This window comes from Tachyglossus aculeatus, chromosome 16 (assembly GCF_015852505.1).
Source record: "Tachyglossus aculeatus isolate mTacAcu1 chromosome 16, mTacAcu1.pri, whole genome shotgun sequence".
Classification (NCBI taxonomy): domain Eukaryota; kingdom Metazoa; phylum Chordata; class Mammalia; order Monotremata; family Tachyglossidae; genus Tachyglossus; species Tachyglossus aculeatus.
Window position 1 is genome coordinate 13,521,730 of NC_052081.1, and position 12,427 is coordinate 13,534,156.

The 12,427-nt window shown below is 47.3% G+C and overlaps 1 protein-coding gene and 1 non-coding gene across 5 annotated transcripts in view; both read left to right on the forward strand.

The window, feature by feature from the left end:
- C16H1orf21 (chromosome 16 C1orf21 homolog) overlaps positions 1 to 9,159 on the forward strand; it is a 165,334-nt gene extending 156,175 nt beyond the window's left edge. For 3 of the 4 annotated variants that reach the window (XM_038757694.1, XM_038757692.1, XM_038757693.1), the window contains 2 exons: positions 3,124 to 5,031; positions 6,802 to 9,159. In XM_038757694.1, the coding sequence (XP_038613622.1) occupies positions 3,124 to 3,162 (39 nt within the window). In that variant the 3' untranslated portion in view covers positions 3,163 to 5,031; positions 6,802 to 9,159. Of the gene's footprint in view, positions 1 to 3,123; positions 5,032 to 6,801 lie in introns of those variants that run through there. The other variant, XM_038757691.1, reaches the window with a different exon arrangement.
- Positions 9,160 to 12,041: 2,882 nt separating this feature from the next.
- Positions 12,042 to 12,179, forward strand: LOC119938845. Its single transcript, XR_005454543.1, has one exon. It is a non-coding gene; the product is annotated as a small nucleolar RNA SNORA7 (small nucleolar RNA).
- Positions 12,180 to 12,427: the final 248 nt, after the last annotated feature.

Below are 12,427 nucleotides of genomic sequence, written 5' to 3' on the forward strand. Positions count from 1 at the left end.
TCCCTCAACACCTATTGCATCTTCTTGGTCCCGTGCTCTTTCTGGGGCAAAAGCAGAAACTGTAGAGGCAGGAGGTGAGGGAAGTTGGGAAGACGATCTGGAAGCAAATGAGAGGGTGTCTGAGCTGACACACACCCACTCAGGACCCGTCTGAACGCAGGAGGGTGGCTACAGTGGCCATTCTAGGGCACCTGACTATAGGATGCAGTTGCTAGCATTGGTAGTGGAAAGGATAAAGGTATTTTTTTCCACCTTACTAGCCTGGCAGAGTGTCAGTACCTTTGGAAGACCAATAATGTACTGCAAACAAGTCGGGGGGAAAGCAGAAAATACTGTTTTCTTCTGCTTCCCTGCGAAACTCCAAAAAAACCCCGGGTCGGGCCCTGGTCCACCCTTCTCCCTTTCCCCTCCCTGTCCCATCTTCATTAGCAGTGCCAAAATTGAGTATTCGTATACTTGGAATAGGGAATAGTTGCTTGGACAAAGTGCCGCAAATGGTAAATCTTTGAGGAATTTGGCTAAATAGGAGACTTACTGTCCTTAAAGTCAGACTGACTGTGTGGTATCGTGGCATTGAGTTCACTGCAGGACATGGAGGTCTTCAAAATACTTTTCTTTCCAAGCTTACTCTGTGGTTTATTGCCTTTTGTAAAATGTTTTCATATCCCAGGATATTTTATTGGGAGCTAAGATCGAGTTGTTTTTCCAAACCCCACATTGCATAACTAATCTTTAACTGCAGTTCAATTTGTTTCTTCAAGAACACTTTAAGACACTTCCAGAACAATGTCTGATGTGGTTCCTGCACTGTGGCCAGGCGGTCCCATTTCGTGAAGCATAAATTTCCTCCCTGACCAGCTATGGTGTCCATAATGCTGACTCTGAGGATTTATTGGACTTCACCAGTGTCGATTCATTCCACTTGAGCTTTGGGATATGGGCATAAACCTGAGAGGAAAGAATCTGCCTGAAGTCTGAACTGAGCCCCACATTCATTCAACTGTATTTATTGAGCGCTTACTGTGTGCAGAGCACTGTACTAAGTGCTGGGAAAGTACAGTTCAACAGAGACAATCTGTAACCAACAACAGGCTCTCTCACACACACACATGCACACATACACACACGCGTGCGCACGCACTTTAAAATGGGGTGTTTTACATGTAAATGTAAAATTTAAGAAAGACCTTGCTAAGATCAGTTGCCTAAAAAAGAGCTCAATCTCATGCCCTGTATGTTCAGCTTTCTACCAGGGGCTGAACTCCTCTTCTGTGCAGTGGAGATTTTAGACTCCAACTCCCCTCAGAGGGTTTTGAGGACCTATTAGTCAGTGCTCATATTGCATTTTAACAAGTGTGAAGCCCTATATAAAATGTTTATTATCCTAATCATTATTCTTTGGCCAGAGAACCAGTCAGCTACTATTACAGCCTCTTGAATGAGACCTTCCCAAGTGTAAAAATAATGTGGGAGTCTAATTAGGCAAAAACTCATTAGAGAAGTGGATCATCATTAATGCCTCCCCTGATTTTTTTATTGTAGATCAGTGGGGATGGGGGAGAGACTTTTACGTGCCACCTAATGCTTTTTGCCTCTCCCGGGAGTTCCTCAAAACTACTTTTATAACAGAGCCCTTCGGATTGTAAACCAAAGCATTGCTGGAAAGCAGCATTACCTATGTACCCATTACCTAGATATTTCCCAGAGTAGATTGTGGCCAAAGAGGGAACAGAAGACACCAAAGTGATTGAGGTTCATTTTCTCACTCTGGACCACCTTTTTTTTTTTTAAGTGGTATTTGGTAAGCACTGTTATAAGCACTGGGGTAGGTACAAATGAATTAGGTTGGGCACAGTCCCTGTCCCTCATGAGGCTCACAATCTAAGTAGGAGGGAGAACAAGAGAACTGTCACAGAGAAGTGAAGTGACATGCCCCAGGTCACACAGCAAGCATTTGGCAGAGCTGGGATTCGAACCCAGGTCCTCTGACATTCATTCATTCAGTCGTATTTATTGAGCTCTTACTGTGTGCAGAGTACTGTACTGAGCGCTTGGGAAGTACACTAGGCTACGTCTCTCCTCCTACTCTCCCCACCTTGATTTGTTTTGGGCACCAGTTTCCGGTTTCAGGTGTGGCACCATAGAGGACCCCCCCACCACCACCACCACACACACAAGGTTTTCCCTCAGTTACCTCATCTGTAAAATGGGGGTTCCAGATTTTGATCCCCATGTGGAACAAACTGTGTACAACCTGATTAGCTTATAGCTACTCAGCGCTTAGAACAGTACTTGGCTCATAGTAAGCATTAACAAATATTTTTTTAAAAAAAGGTTTTATCCCTCCTACCTTGAGCCGGTGAAAGGGTCCCCCAGAGACCTGTACTGGCCTGGGACCCCGAGATGTCTCGGCTGTGGAATGGTCTTCCCCCCCGCCGACTGGCACTAGAGCTGCACTGTGGCACATCATGAACCTCTATGAGAGTGGAGATCAAACCGGTCCATTCTTCCAGGGAAGTGGGAAATTAGTCAGTCATATTTACTGAGCGCTTGCTGTGTGCAGAGCACTGTACTAGGCACTGGGAGAGTACAATACAACAGTAAACAGACTCTAAGAGCACTGGAACTGTTGACAGGTGAATGTGGAATGAGAAACTGGAGTTGAGTTTCCATAACCAGTCACGGGAATTTCATCCCATCCAAGAACTGGAGAGCAGACTTGAACCGAGGCTGTCAGTGAGACAGGCGCCTTCTCCTCAGTGCGTGGAGGAAGAGGTGCCATTTTCCTTTTCCTCAAACATCTCTTGTTTCCATGGGGGATGGAAATGACTTGTGTTCTTTCTTAGGAAACCTGGATGTCCAGGACACAGAAGTAGGATTTGGGAATCTCTCAGTGAAAGATAGAGCACTGTCAGTGCTCAGAACAGAGCGTGTTTTAGGAAAATGGTTTTAGCTGTTCGTAAAACTCCAGTGCCATCTCGGTGCTCGTGACGCATCTTGTGTCTCTAACCAGTAAGCCCAGTTTGCTGTTTCAGAGTAAAGGAAGCATGCAGAGGTTAATAACATGGCCCTCCCATTTTTAGTTTCTGTTCATTCACTTGTCCTTTTCTCTCTCTCCCTCAGGGTCGCGATTACTGTTCAGAAGAGGAGGATGTCACATAGTGCCAATTCTGCCAGTCAGAACAGGAGTTACTACTGTGTAAATAGATTGCAGCCCAGTCAAGGTCTTTGGGAAGGTCTTCTCCAGGGAACAGCACTACATAACAAAAGAAGATCGTTTCCATATTGTATGCCCCCATTAAATTACAGTGTTTCTTAACGAACTTGCAAAAGGAATATGGTTAAGAACTATTATGGACCTGTCTTTGTTGCTGCTAGTTAAAACTTGTTGCAACTTTTCACTTCTCTGTGTCCAGGTATGCAGCAAAACTCTTAAATATCACCTTAAAGACACTATTGATTTTACAGAGGCTGCCCGGCCTATTTTCTATCAGATGAGGTAGTGGCATATAAGAAAGGAAACTTCCATTCTAGACATCCAAGCTCCTAAGACACGCACTCCCCCTCGAAGCTGTTTGTCGGTCCCAGAATCCAAATACGTAGCCTTACTGGCGATTTTGAGCTTTGTAGATGGGACGGTTGCTAAGGCGGGCCTCGTTTCTCTGCTCAGAAGAAACGGGAAACTTATTATCTATTAAAAAAGCATGTTGTCACATGGGTCCTGGAACTGATTGCAAGAGCAGCAGTTTGTTTCATTTCGTAGGTATCTTAATTGAGGACTAAGCTTGCAGTACTGGCTTTTGCTCCAAGGCAAATGGACGTGTGATCACAATCATTTTGAATCCCTTTTTTTTCTAAGAAAATAAACATTTTACTGTTTTTATGTACCCTTGTCTTCTCCCATTCATCCAGTCCAGCGTTTTGAGATTATCTGGAGGTAAGGGAAAAGAAGAAAGACTGGTTCTCCTCCGTGGGAACCAAGGACGTTTTGGCTCGGCCGATTTCTCCTCCCGCCCCGCACTGGCTGCCCCGAGTTCAACGTTTAAAAGCTCTGCCCCAGAGCAGCCCGATGGTAGTGGTGGTGACATCTTCCTAGGTCTTCCTCGCGTGTTGCGGAGAGCCTAGCTATGCAGCTGTGAGGCTTGTTGATTGTGTGTTCCGTAGAGTTTATTTTTCCAGATTGTATGAAGAGGATACTCTCGTCTCTGAGACAGATGTGATATTTTTAACCAATGTGATCATGAGTAAACAATAAGATGAAAAAGAAAACACAGAAGAAAGGTATTTTTTTTAAAGCTGAGTTTCATAGTTTGGATGCAGGGTTGGGGGAAGAGGGGTCTCCGTTTTGAAGGATTATTGCTCTTCAGGGCCTGGCCACTGGAGGAGGCTTGGTTTCTGGCCCCGCGGTCCACCCACTTCACTGTCTGTTAACAGGATTATTCCACGGCCCCTTTCAGCTCGGGAGGCCCTTGGGGTGTCAACATTGCCCACTTCTGATGGAGGTGGTAATATGTGTGACACTTCGAAGAAGTAAAAAGAATGACCCGCTGCAGAATAATGGGACCAGGAGTGTTCCGTCCATGATGGCCAGCCATTTCTTCAGGGTCCTCTGCATAATTGCTGGCCTCTATTGATGACTAACAATATTTCTCTTCTTCGGTTTTAGGGAAGGAGGCTTGGGTGGAGGCGGGAGGAAGCGGGGACCTTAGACAGTAGAAAATGGACTTCAATGTAAGCAACAAAAAGCCCTTAATTCTCTCAGCCAGAACAGCAGCTATTTTGGGGAGCAGCTGTGTTTACATAAATAGAGATGCAGTCAATTTGTAAGGCCTTTTATACAGCCTGTTGGGGAACTGCAGGACGAGCCAGGCCACCCAGATTTTTTTTTTCCAATGTGGTTTCAGTCAATTTTAACAATTTTCCTTAACCAGATTGCAGATGTTCCAGCATTCTAGATTGCCTCCCCGTCACCAGAGCTGTGCCCTTAGATTGGTGGCTTACTCAGTGACGTTTTCCTGGGATTTCTTGTGAGTGAGTACCAGTAAACGTGAAATCCATTCTCCCCTATTCCCCGCCTCTCATCAGAAGCTGAAAAATGGGCACTGGATTGTTCTCTTGTAGAATGCACACACAAAAAATGCTAGAATAAACCCAGATGGGTTATTTGAATGGACTGTTGTTTTTTGAAATGAGGTTTACCTTTGTGCATATGAAATGGAAAGTTTTTTGGGGCAGGCCAGGGTGCTTTTATTTGCCAACCCGCTGGACAGTTCTGGCGGATCCAATGGGCTGGCGTAGGATCCAGGATTGCATCAGCAACGCTGGAAACTGTTGGTGTCCCCTGTATTGGTTCTTAATCATAAATTCATCAAGTAAGTTGTGATCCTGCTTTGTTTTTTTTTATAAGTCGCTCAAAAGAATCTAAAACAAACAAAAAAAAATTGTTCCTGGGTGCCTTTCGAAAGAATCAGAAACAAAAAAAATATTTTAACTTCTTCCGTTGTAACCAGCGATTCAGCAGGCAGTGTGTCCCAGTGGAGTGAGTAGAATTGCCTAATTGGCATGCTGATGCTGTTCACGTTAGCTAAGGCCGCCCGCAGTGCTCAAGGGTAGAGAGGGAGTGAGGTAGAGAGGGAAGGAAAGACGTGGTGGGTGGAGGCTGGAGGAAGGGTGGGAAACATCTGGAGAGACCAGGATACAGCGGGAATTAGCAGTGCCCGCTAGAGTGGCCCAGCGCCAATGGGTGTGGTGCCACACCAAACTCCATTTACGGGTAGATTTCCCCCCACCATCCAGGCTCAGTGAAGTCAAGGTTTTTGAGGGGGGTTTTGTTGTTTTAATTGCATTTGTTAAGTGCTTACTATGTGCCAGACACTGTACTATATGCTGGAGTAACAATAATAATAATGATGATGATGGTATTTAAGCGCTTAATACATGCAAAGCAATGTTCTAAGCCCTGGGGAGGTTACAAGGTGATCAGGTTGTCCCACGGGGGCTCACAGTTTTAATCCCCATTTTACAGATGAGGTAACTGAGGCCCAGAGAAGTTAGTGACTTGCCCAAAGTCTCAGAGCTGACAGTTGGCGGAGCCAGGATTTGAACCCATGACCTCTGACTCCAAAGCCTGTGCTCTTTCCACTAAATCATGCTGAGTAGATCATCAGGTTGGACACCATCTTACATTATACTCTCCCAAGCGCTTATTACAGTGTTGTGCACACAGTAAGCACTCAATAAATTTGATTTTCACAGTCTCAATCCCCATTTAACAAATGAAGGGACTGAGGCACAGAGAAGGGAAGTGACTTACTCGAGGTCACACAGCAGACAGGTGGTGGAGCTGGGATTAGAATCCAGGTCTTTCCGACTCCCAGCCCCATATTCTATCCACTAGGCCACGCTGCTTCTTGTCAAGCCCAAGAATGTGTGCTGCAGTTCCTTCTTTCCTCGGGAAGAGGTTCAAAACCTCCCAATACTAATATCATAAGATGCCGGTTCAGTAAGGACCAGTGACCCCCAAGTGAGACCGTCGCAGCAGTGACCTCTGCGGAACCTGAACCAGGAACCCTGAATTTGGATGGTTTTCGCCCATTCCTGGGTGGGTCCTAAAATTGGCAGGTTAGGCTCTGGGTTATTCCCAGCTGCAGACATCTCAGTCGCCCTGCGTTAGTTTCAGTTTAAACCTTAACAGTGGGAGGGTTCCCATTCCGGGGTGAAAAAGCTGAAGCAACCCCCTGGAATTTTACAGGGGGAGAATGAGAGCTTGCTGTCTTATTTCCACTTTTAAAAAATCCACAGCAAGCAATCAGTTGTAATGTTGGAAAACATGGCCATCGTCTTCCTGAATAATGATTTTTCAAAACTGCTGCCCACCTGCTGGATTGGAGCGAGTTTTAAAGTCGTAATCACCGACGTGAGGCCTCTGAGAACCTGCCCGAAACCTCGGAAAGAAAATGAGAACAACTGTCAGGAAGGGTAAGTGTTTGAAGAAAGGTTTGAAATTGAGGGTAAGGTTGGGGTTTCTTAATTCCCAGGCCCCTGTGCTGCTGTTCAAATTGCATGAAAAGAACGTCTCTCACATGTGTAACTTCTCTGTGGTAAACCTTCTGGAACAGCATGAATGAGGTCTTTGGTGCGAGTGTTACCTGTGGAAGGTTTGGGTTTTTGGGTTTTTCTAACTCCCTCAAAAGAGTGAAATGAAATAAAGAGCTTTTACTGGAGACCACTTTGCTTTTCTGATCTCTCTTGGGGTGTGTATGTGTGTGTGTGTGCCCGTCCATCTAGTGTTTAATCCTGCCACAAATTTCAGGGTTCCCCAGCAGCACCGAGCTCTGTGTGTGATTCGATTACCTCTCCCAGGTCCTGTTGTATCCAAATGTCATTTCAAACAAAGGGACAAAACCATCTGTGTTAGCTTTGGGTGTAAATTCCAGTGTCGAGGGGAGGGCAACCTTCATTTACAAAGCTTGTTGGGGAAACTCTTTTATATGTCATACTCTTCTCTCCCATACCATCCTGGCATCCATCTCACTGGTGACTCATTAATCTTGTTTTCTTTTCCTTTTCTGTAAGTGCGTCTGCTTATGTCACCCTGCTCCAGACGAACATTGTAACTGGCTGAAATTCATACTCCTCCTGAGGGATGGTCTCGTTTCCCTCATCAACATTTTCCCCTCCACCACATGTAGGCATACACATGGAATTGCCCTCCCCTCACGTGTACACACACTCTCTCTCTCTCTCTCTCTCTCTCTCTCTCTCTCTCTCTCTCTCTCTCAAGGAGTTGCTTACTGTGTTTTGTGGCAGCATCATTTTGGAATCCTTTTTAGAATTTGGAAAAGAAGCTGCTTCGAACTGCATTCGGGTTCTTGCCCTGCTTCTGTAACCCTATTTCTTCCCAGGCAGTGCCAGAGTATGTCATGTAGAGAGCGTGAGCCAGACATACAGATTGGTACAAGAGAAGCTCTTCCCAGGCTCACCTGGGTCCCGGTGATGATACTCAGAATACAAGGACCATGCCGTGGATTTGATTTTCATGTTGTCTTGCCATTCTCGCTTGCCCGAAGCTTGGTTGCTTTTAGGAACAGTTCCTGATGGAGCCGGATGACAGACTGGACTGGTCTAACATGGTTAACTGAGCTAGAACTTTCTCCTGGAGTCTCAAGGAGAACTTTTAGGCCAGCCACCCTCTAGCCAGTTTTTTTAAAAGTCCTACTTTCAATTCCCTGGGACAAGGCCTGTGGTGTCTGACTGCTGACTGGATTATGTTTTGCTGGCTTTCTAGGGCGTGGTGGCTTCCAACCTCTCCACGGTGGAGGCCTGAGCCTTTTCTGAGCTGCACCAACCCAGGATACCGCCACTGCCGACCAAGGCCGAGGAATGGAAAGTGGACCCGGTGGCCTAGGGGGGAAAATTGGCAGCAGCAGGAAGGACAGGCCTCATCACCACTCACCACCTGCCCCCGTCCCCGGGGCAGTAATCGGCACGTGGTTGACGGCAGCTTCTCTTTCTGGTGCTGCGGTCGGTGAGAGCGCTGGTTCTGTGGGGCAGGACTCCAAAAGCTCATGGCCACAGACTGAGGATGGAGCAGGAGCCACGTGCTCTCTGTTGGGGAGCTGACGGTTGACTTTCCCTGGCACCGAAACAGAGCAGGAGCTGCCCCTCGGGCTGATCCTAGACTCTCAAAAAGCCAGTGGTGGTGGTCCTAGGAGTCACAGCTGTGGCCCTTCTGTCCTGCCGCCCTGGTAGTGACCTCGGAAAGCCAACTCCATAGCCGTGGCGGTCCCCTGGGCTACATTTCCCAGGTTCCTGGGACGGGGATCTGGAAGATGGCTGCAGGATGAAGCCGTGACAATTTGTGGCCTCAAGCAGCATTTGTCTGCAGGGTGGCCGGTACGTATTCAAGTACTGGTTCGCCATGGTGTGGACCTGCCACAGCAATAGTTCCTACAGCTGGGGGCTTGCAGGAGACTTTTCAGAAGGATCAGAAGTGCTCATTGGAGAAGCAGGGGGACATTTCCAGGTTTCTCTGGAGACCCAGAATATCCCTCTAGGGAGCAGCGTGAACTGTGAACTACCCACCTGAGGAGAGCTCAGCATCCCCAAGTGTCTCTCCCGAAGTCTCAGAAATGGCAGCCACTGAGGTTGTTGGGGGGGGGGCAAAAAAACCTAGAAAATGCCTTGCCATCACAAGACCTACGCGTGGTCTGGCAGAGCTGCACTGATCCTCTGATATCTGGCGACTTCGAGCATGGGCAGTGTCTTGCCATCATTCTGAGCTGGATCCAAGAGGATGTTCGTGTTCTCTCGGCCCGTGTCCTTGTTTCTGCCTCCAGGCCTCAGACAAAAGTGATCCTGACATCTTAGTGGGGTCAGCCTGTGGAGCCAGGCCACTGCAGAGGTTCCAGCAAAGGAAGCAGAAATGAGATCGGCCCCGCTTAGTGGACCAGTGCCAACTAGTGTGGCCTAGTGCGAGGACTGGAAGTCAGAGACCCTGGGTTCTAATTTTGGCTCCAATGCTTGCCTGCCGTGTGATTTTAGGCAAGTCACTCAACTGCTCTGCCTCAGCTTCCTCATTTGTAAAATGGGGATGAAATACCTGTTTTTTCTCCCCCTTAGACTGTAAGTCCCGTGTCGGGCAGGAACTGTGTCCCGTGTGATTGTATTATATCTACCTCAATGCTTTGTACAGGGTGGCACATAGTAAATGTGTAACAAGTACCGATTATTTTGGTGTGTGTGATTATTTCTTAGTCTCCTGGGCTGTATTCAGCCTAAAAGATTTCACCTGCGTTAGACCAAGCTAATGACAGACTCCAACATTGTGATTGGACTCCCAATTTCCAGGACATTGATATTTTCAGGTTCTAAGAATGCTTTCTTTTCCTACAGTGCCATTTGTCTAAGGATCTCTAGGATGAATCAGAAGTGGTAGTACTGTCTTAATTGTGAAGATGGAAAAAAAAATGAGGCCAAGTAGCTTGCCTAAGGTCATAGGCCCAGTGAGAGGCAAGCTGGGAGTAAGAACTAAGCTTTGTACATCTAGTCCATTGTTCTCTAGGTCTTGCTCCATTGATGAATGGATTTCTGGGAAAACTGCTTCCCCAACCAGGTTCCTGGGCTCCAGGCCCTGAGCTGCCAGGTGCTGCTCTTCCCTCTCTGTGGAAGCCCTTCCCGCACTGATCAGTACATTGGTAGCTGCAAGGACAAGGTCGTCTCTGAACCCTTAGGTTCCACATGGAGTGGGCAATGAAGAGATTTCAGGCCTTTGTCTTCCTGGGGAAGGTAAGCAGCCCATCCCACCAGGAGGTCTTTTTGTAACCTCGAGCAAGTATACTGGGCTGCAGCCCTGCACTTTGACTAATTACTCAAATGAAAGAAAGTGTGTGTTTTGGGTATGAGAGATTTGCATTTGCTGGTTACTCTCCCCTTCCCTAGGCCCCCTCTCCCTTGGCCTCTTTCTCTTCTGAATCCAGTCAGTGCCCAGATCCCGGTGTTCATTCAGATACTGGCATTCGATTCTGGCATTCCTTCAGGGCCTCGGGCCTGGGAGTCCGAAGGACCTGGGTTGCTCTAATCATGGCTCTGCCACTTGTCTGCTGTGTGACCTTGGATGAGTCACTTCACTTCTCTGTGCCTCAGTTACCTTGTCTTTAAAATGGGGATTAAGACTGTGAGCCCCATTTGGGACAGGGACAACCTGATTACCTTGTATCTACCCCAGTGCTTAGAGCAGTGCCTGACACACAGTAAGCACTTAACAAGTACCATCAGCATCAACATAATCCTTCAAGGCCTAGAATCTGATATTCCTTCAGGACCTAGACCCTAGCATTCCTTCTCCTCTGGGGCCAGGGGAGGGCAGGAATAATTGGGCTTGAAGCCTTTTCCAGACCTGAAAAGAATCAAAGAGGTTGTGGGAGAGTGAATGTGGGAGTCTTGTGAGATTCCCCTAGAAGGAAGCTTTTTCTGAAAGGAGTCTAACTCCTACTTGCTGCCTCGATGTCCTTGCTGTTGCCCTTTGACCCCAGCTGGGTCTCCTCCCAAGCTCTTGGATGGGGGTTAGAACAAGCTTCCTGACTTCTCTGGCAAGCAGACCACTTTCATCCACAGTCTTCCCAGATGCTGCCGCAGCCTTCCCCAGAAGCAGCCGGCAGTTTCCGGTTCTGGACTTCCCGGACTCCACAACCCCAGGATCTCCGCTGACTGGGCGGTAAGTCAGTCAGAACATTTCCTGTTTATCGCGGAAGTGGCATGCAGGGAGACCCAAAGCATCTCACAACCAACAAAATGTCTTAGACAACCAGGGTGGGACACTGACCTCAGGAAGCAGTTGGGTTAACCCCTATCTCCCCTACCTCCTTGTCAACACTCCAGTCTCCTCACCCCGAGCAATTTTCTATCCTCTAAAAACATCCCAGAAGGAAATTATGCAATTTCCTACCTTTCCCTGTTCCACTGTCTCACTGACTCCAATAATACTAGATTTGCAGTAATAGTAATGGTAAGGATCTTACATACCAACTCTGTAGTACTCTCCCAAGCACTTAGTACAGTGCTCTGCACCCAGTAAGTGCTCAGTGCCATTGATTGATAAAAAATAATTGTGGTTTTTAAGCACTTACTATGTGCCAAGCACTGGGGTAGAAACAGGATAATCAGGTTGGAGACCACCTTTGTCCCACATGGGGCTCAGAGTCTAAGGGGAAGGGAGAATGGCTATTTAATCCCCGTTTTACAGATAAGGAAACTGAGGCACTGAGAAAGCTAAGTGACATGACCCACATCACGCAACAGGCAAGTGGTGGAGCTGGGATTAGAACCCAGGTCTCCTGGCTCCCAGTCCTCTGCTCCTTTTACTAGGCCGTGTTGCTTCATGAGAGTTTGATAAATAGCACTCCTCACTAGATCCCTTACTTCCAGCCAGGGATAAGGCTGTTAGATGCGTGTCTGATTTAATCTTAGCATTTTCTGGTCAGATGATTTAAAAAGGTCGGAGAATGGGCAGGCGTTTAATTTCACTTGCCTATATTGTACATCCCCTCTCAAGGACACACCTGGAGAGTTTCCAGTACTCTACCAGTCTCGACTACGGGAGGGAGAGTCAAGCAGAGGAATAGTCATTCCATTCCTAGCTTGGGCAGTGGCTAGTGAGTGGATGGCAATCTGCTACAAGTCAAAACTCACATGTGCTGGGCAGCAGTGGTGTGGGAGAGTCGAGGGTGGAGACTCAAGTTTACTGCACGGAAGGATGCAATGGTAAATCAATCCTGTATTTTTACCAAGAAAACTCTATGGTTACACTACCAGAATGATTGCAGATGGAGGTGGGGCGTTCTGGGAGAGATGTGTCTGTGGCGTCACTATGGGTTGGAGATGACTCAACAACAAAGACGAGCCATACTGTACGTACATATTGATTAAT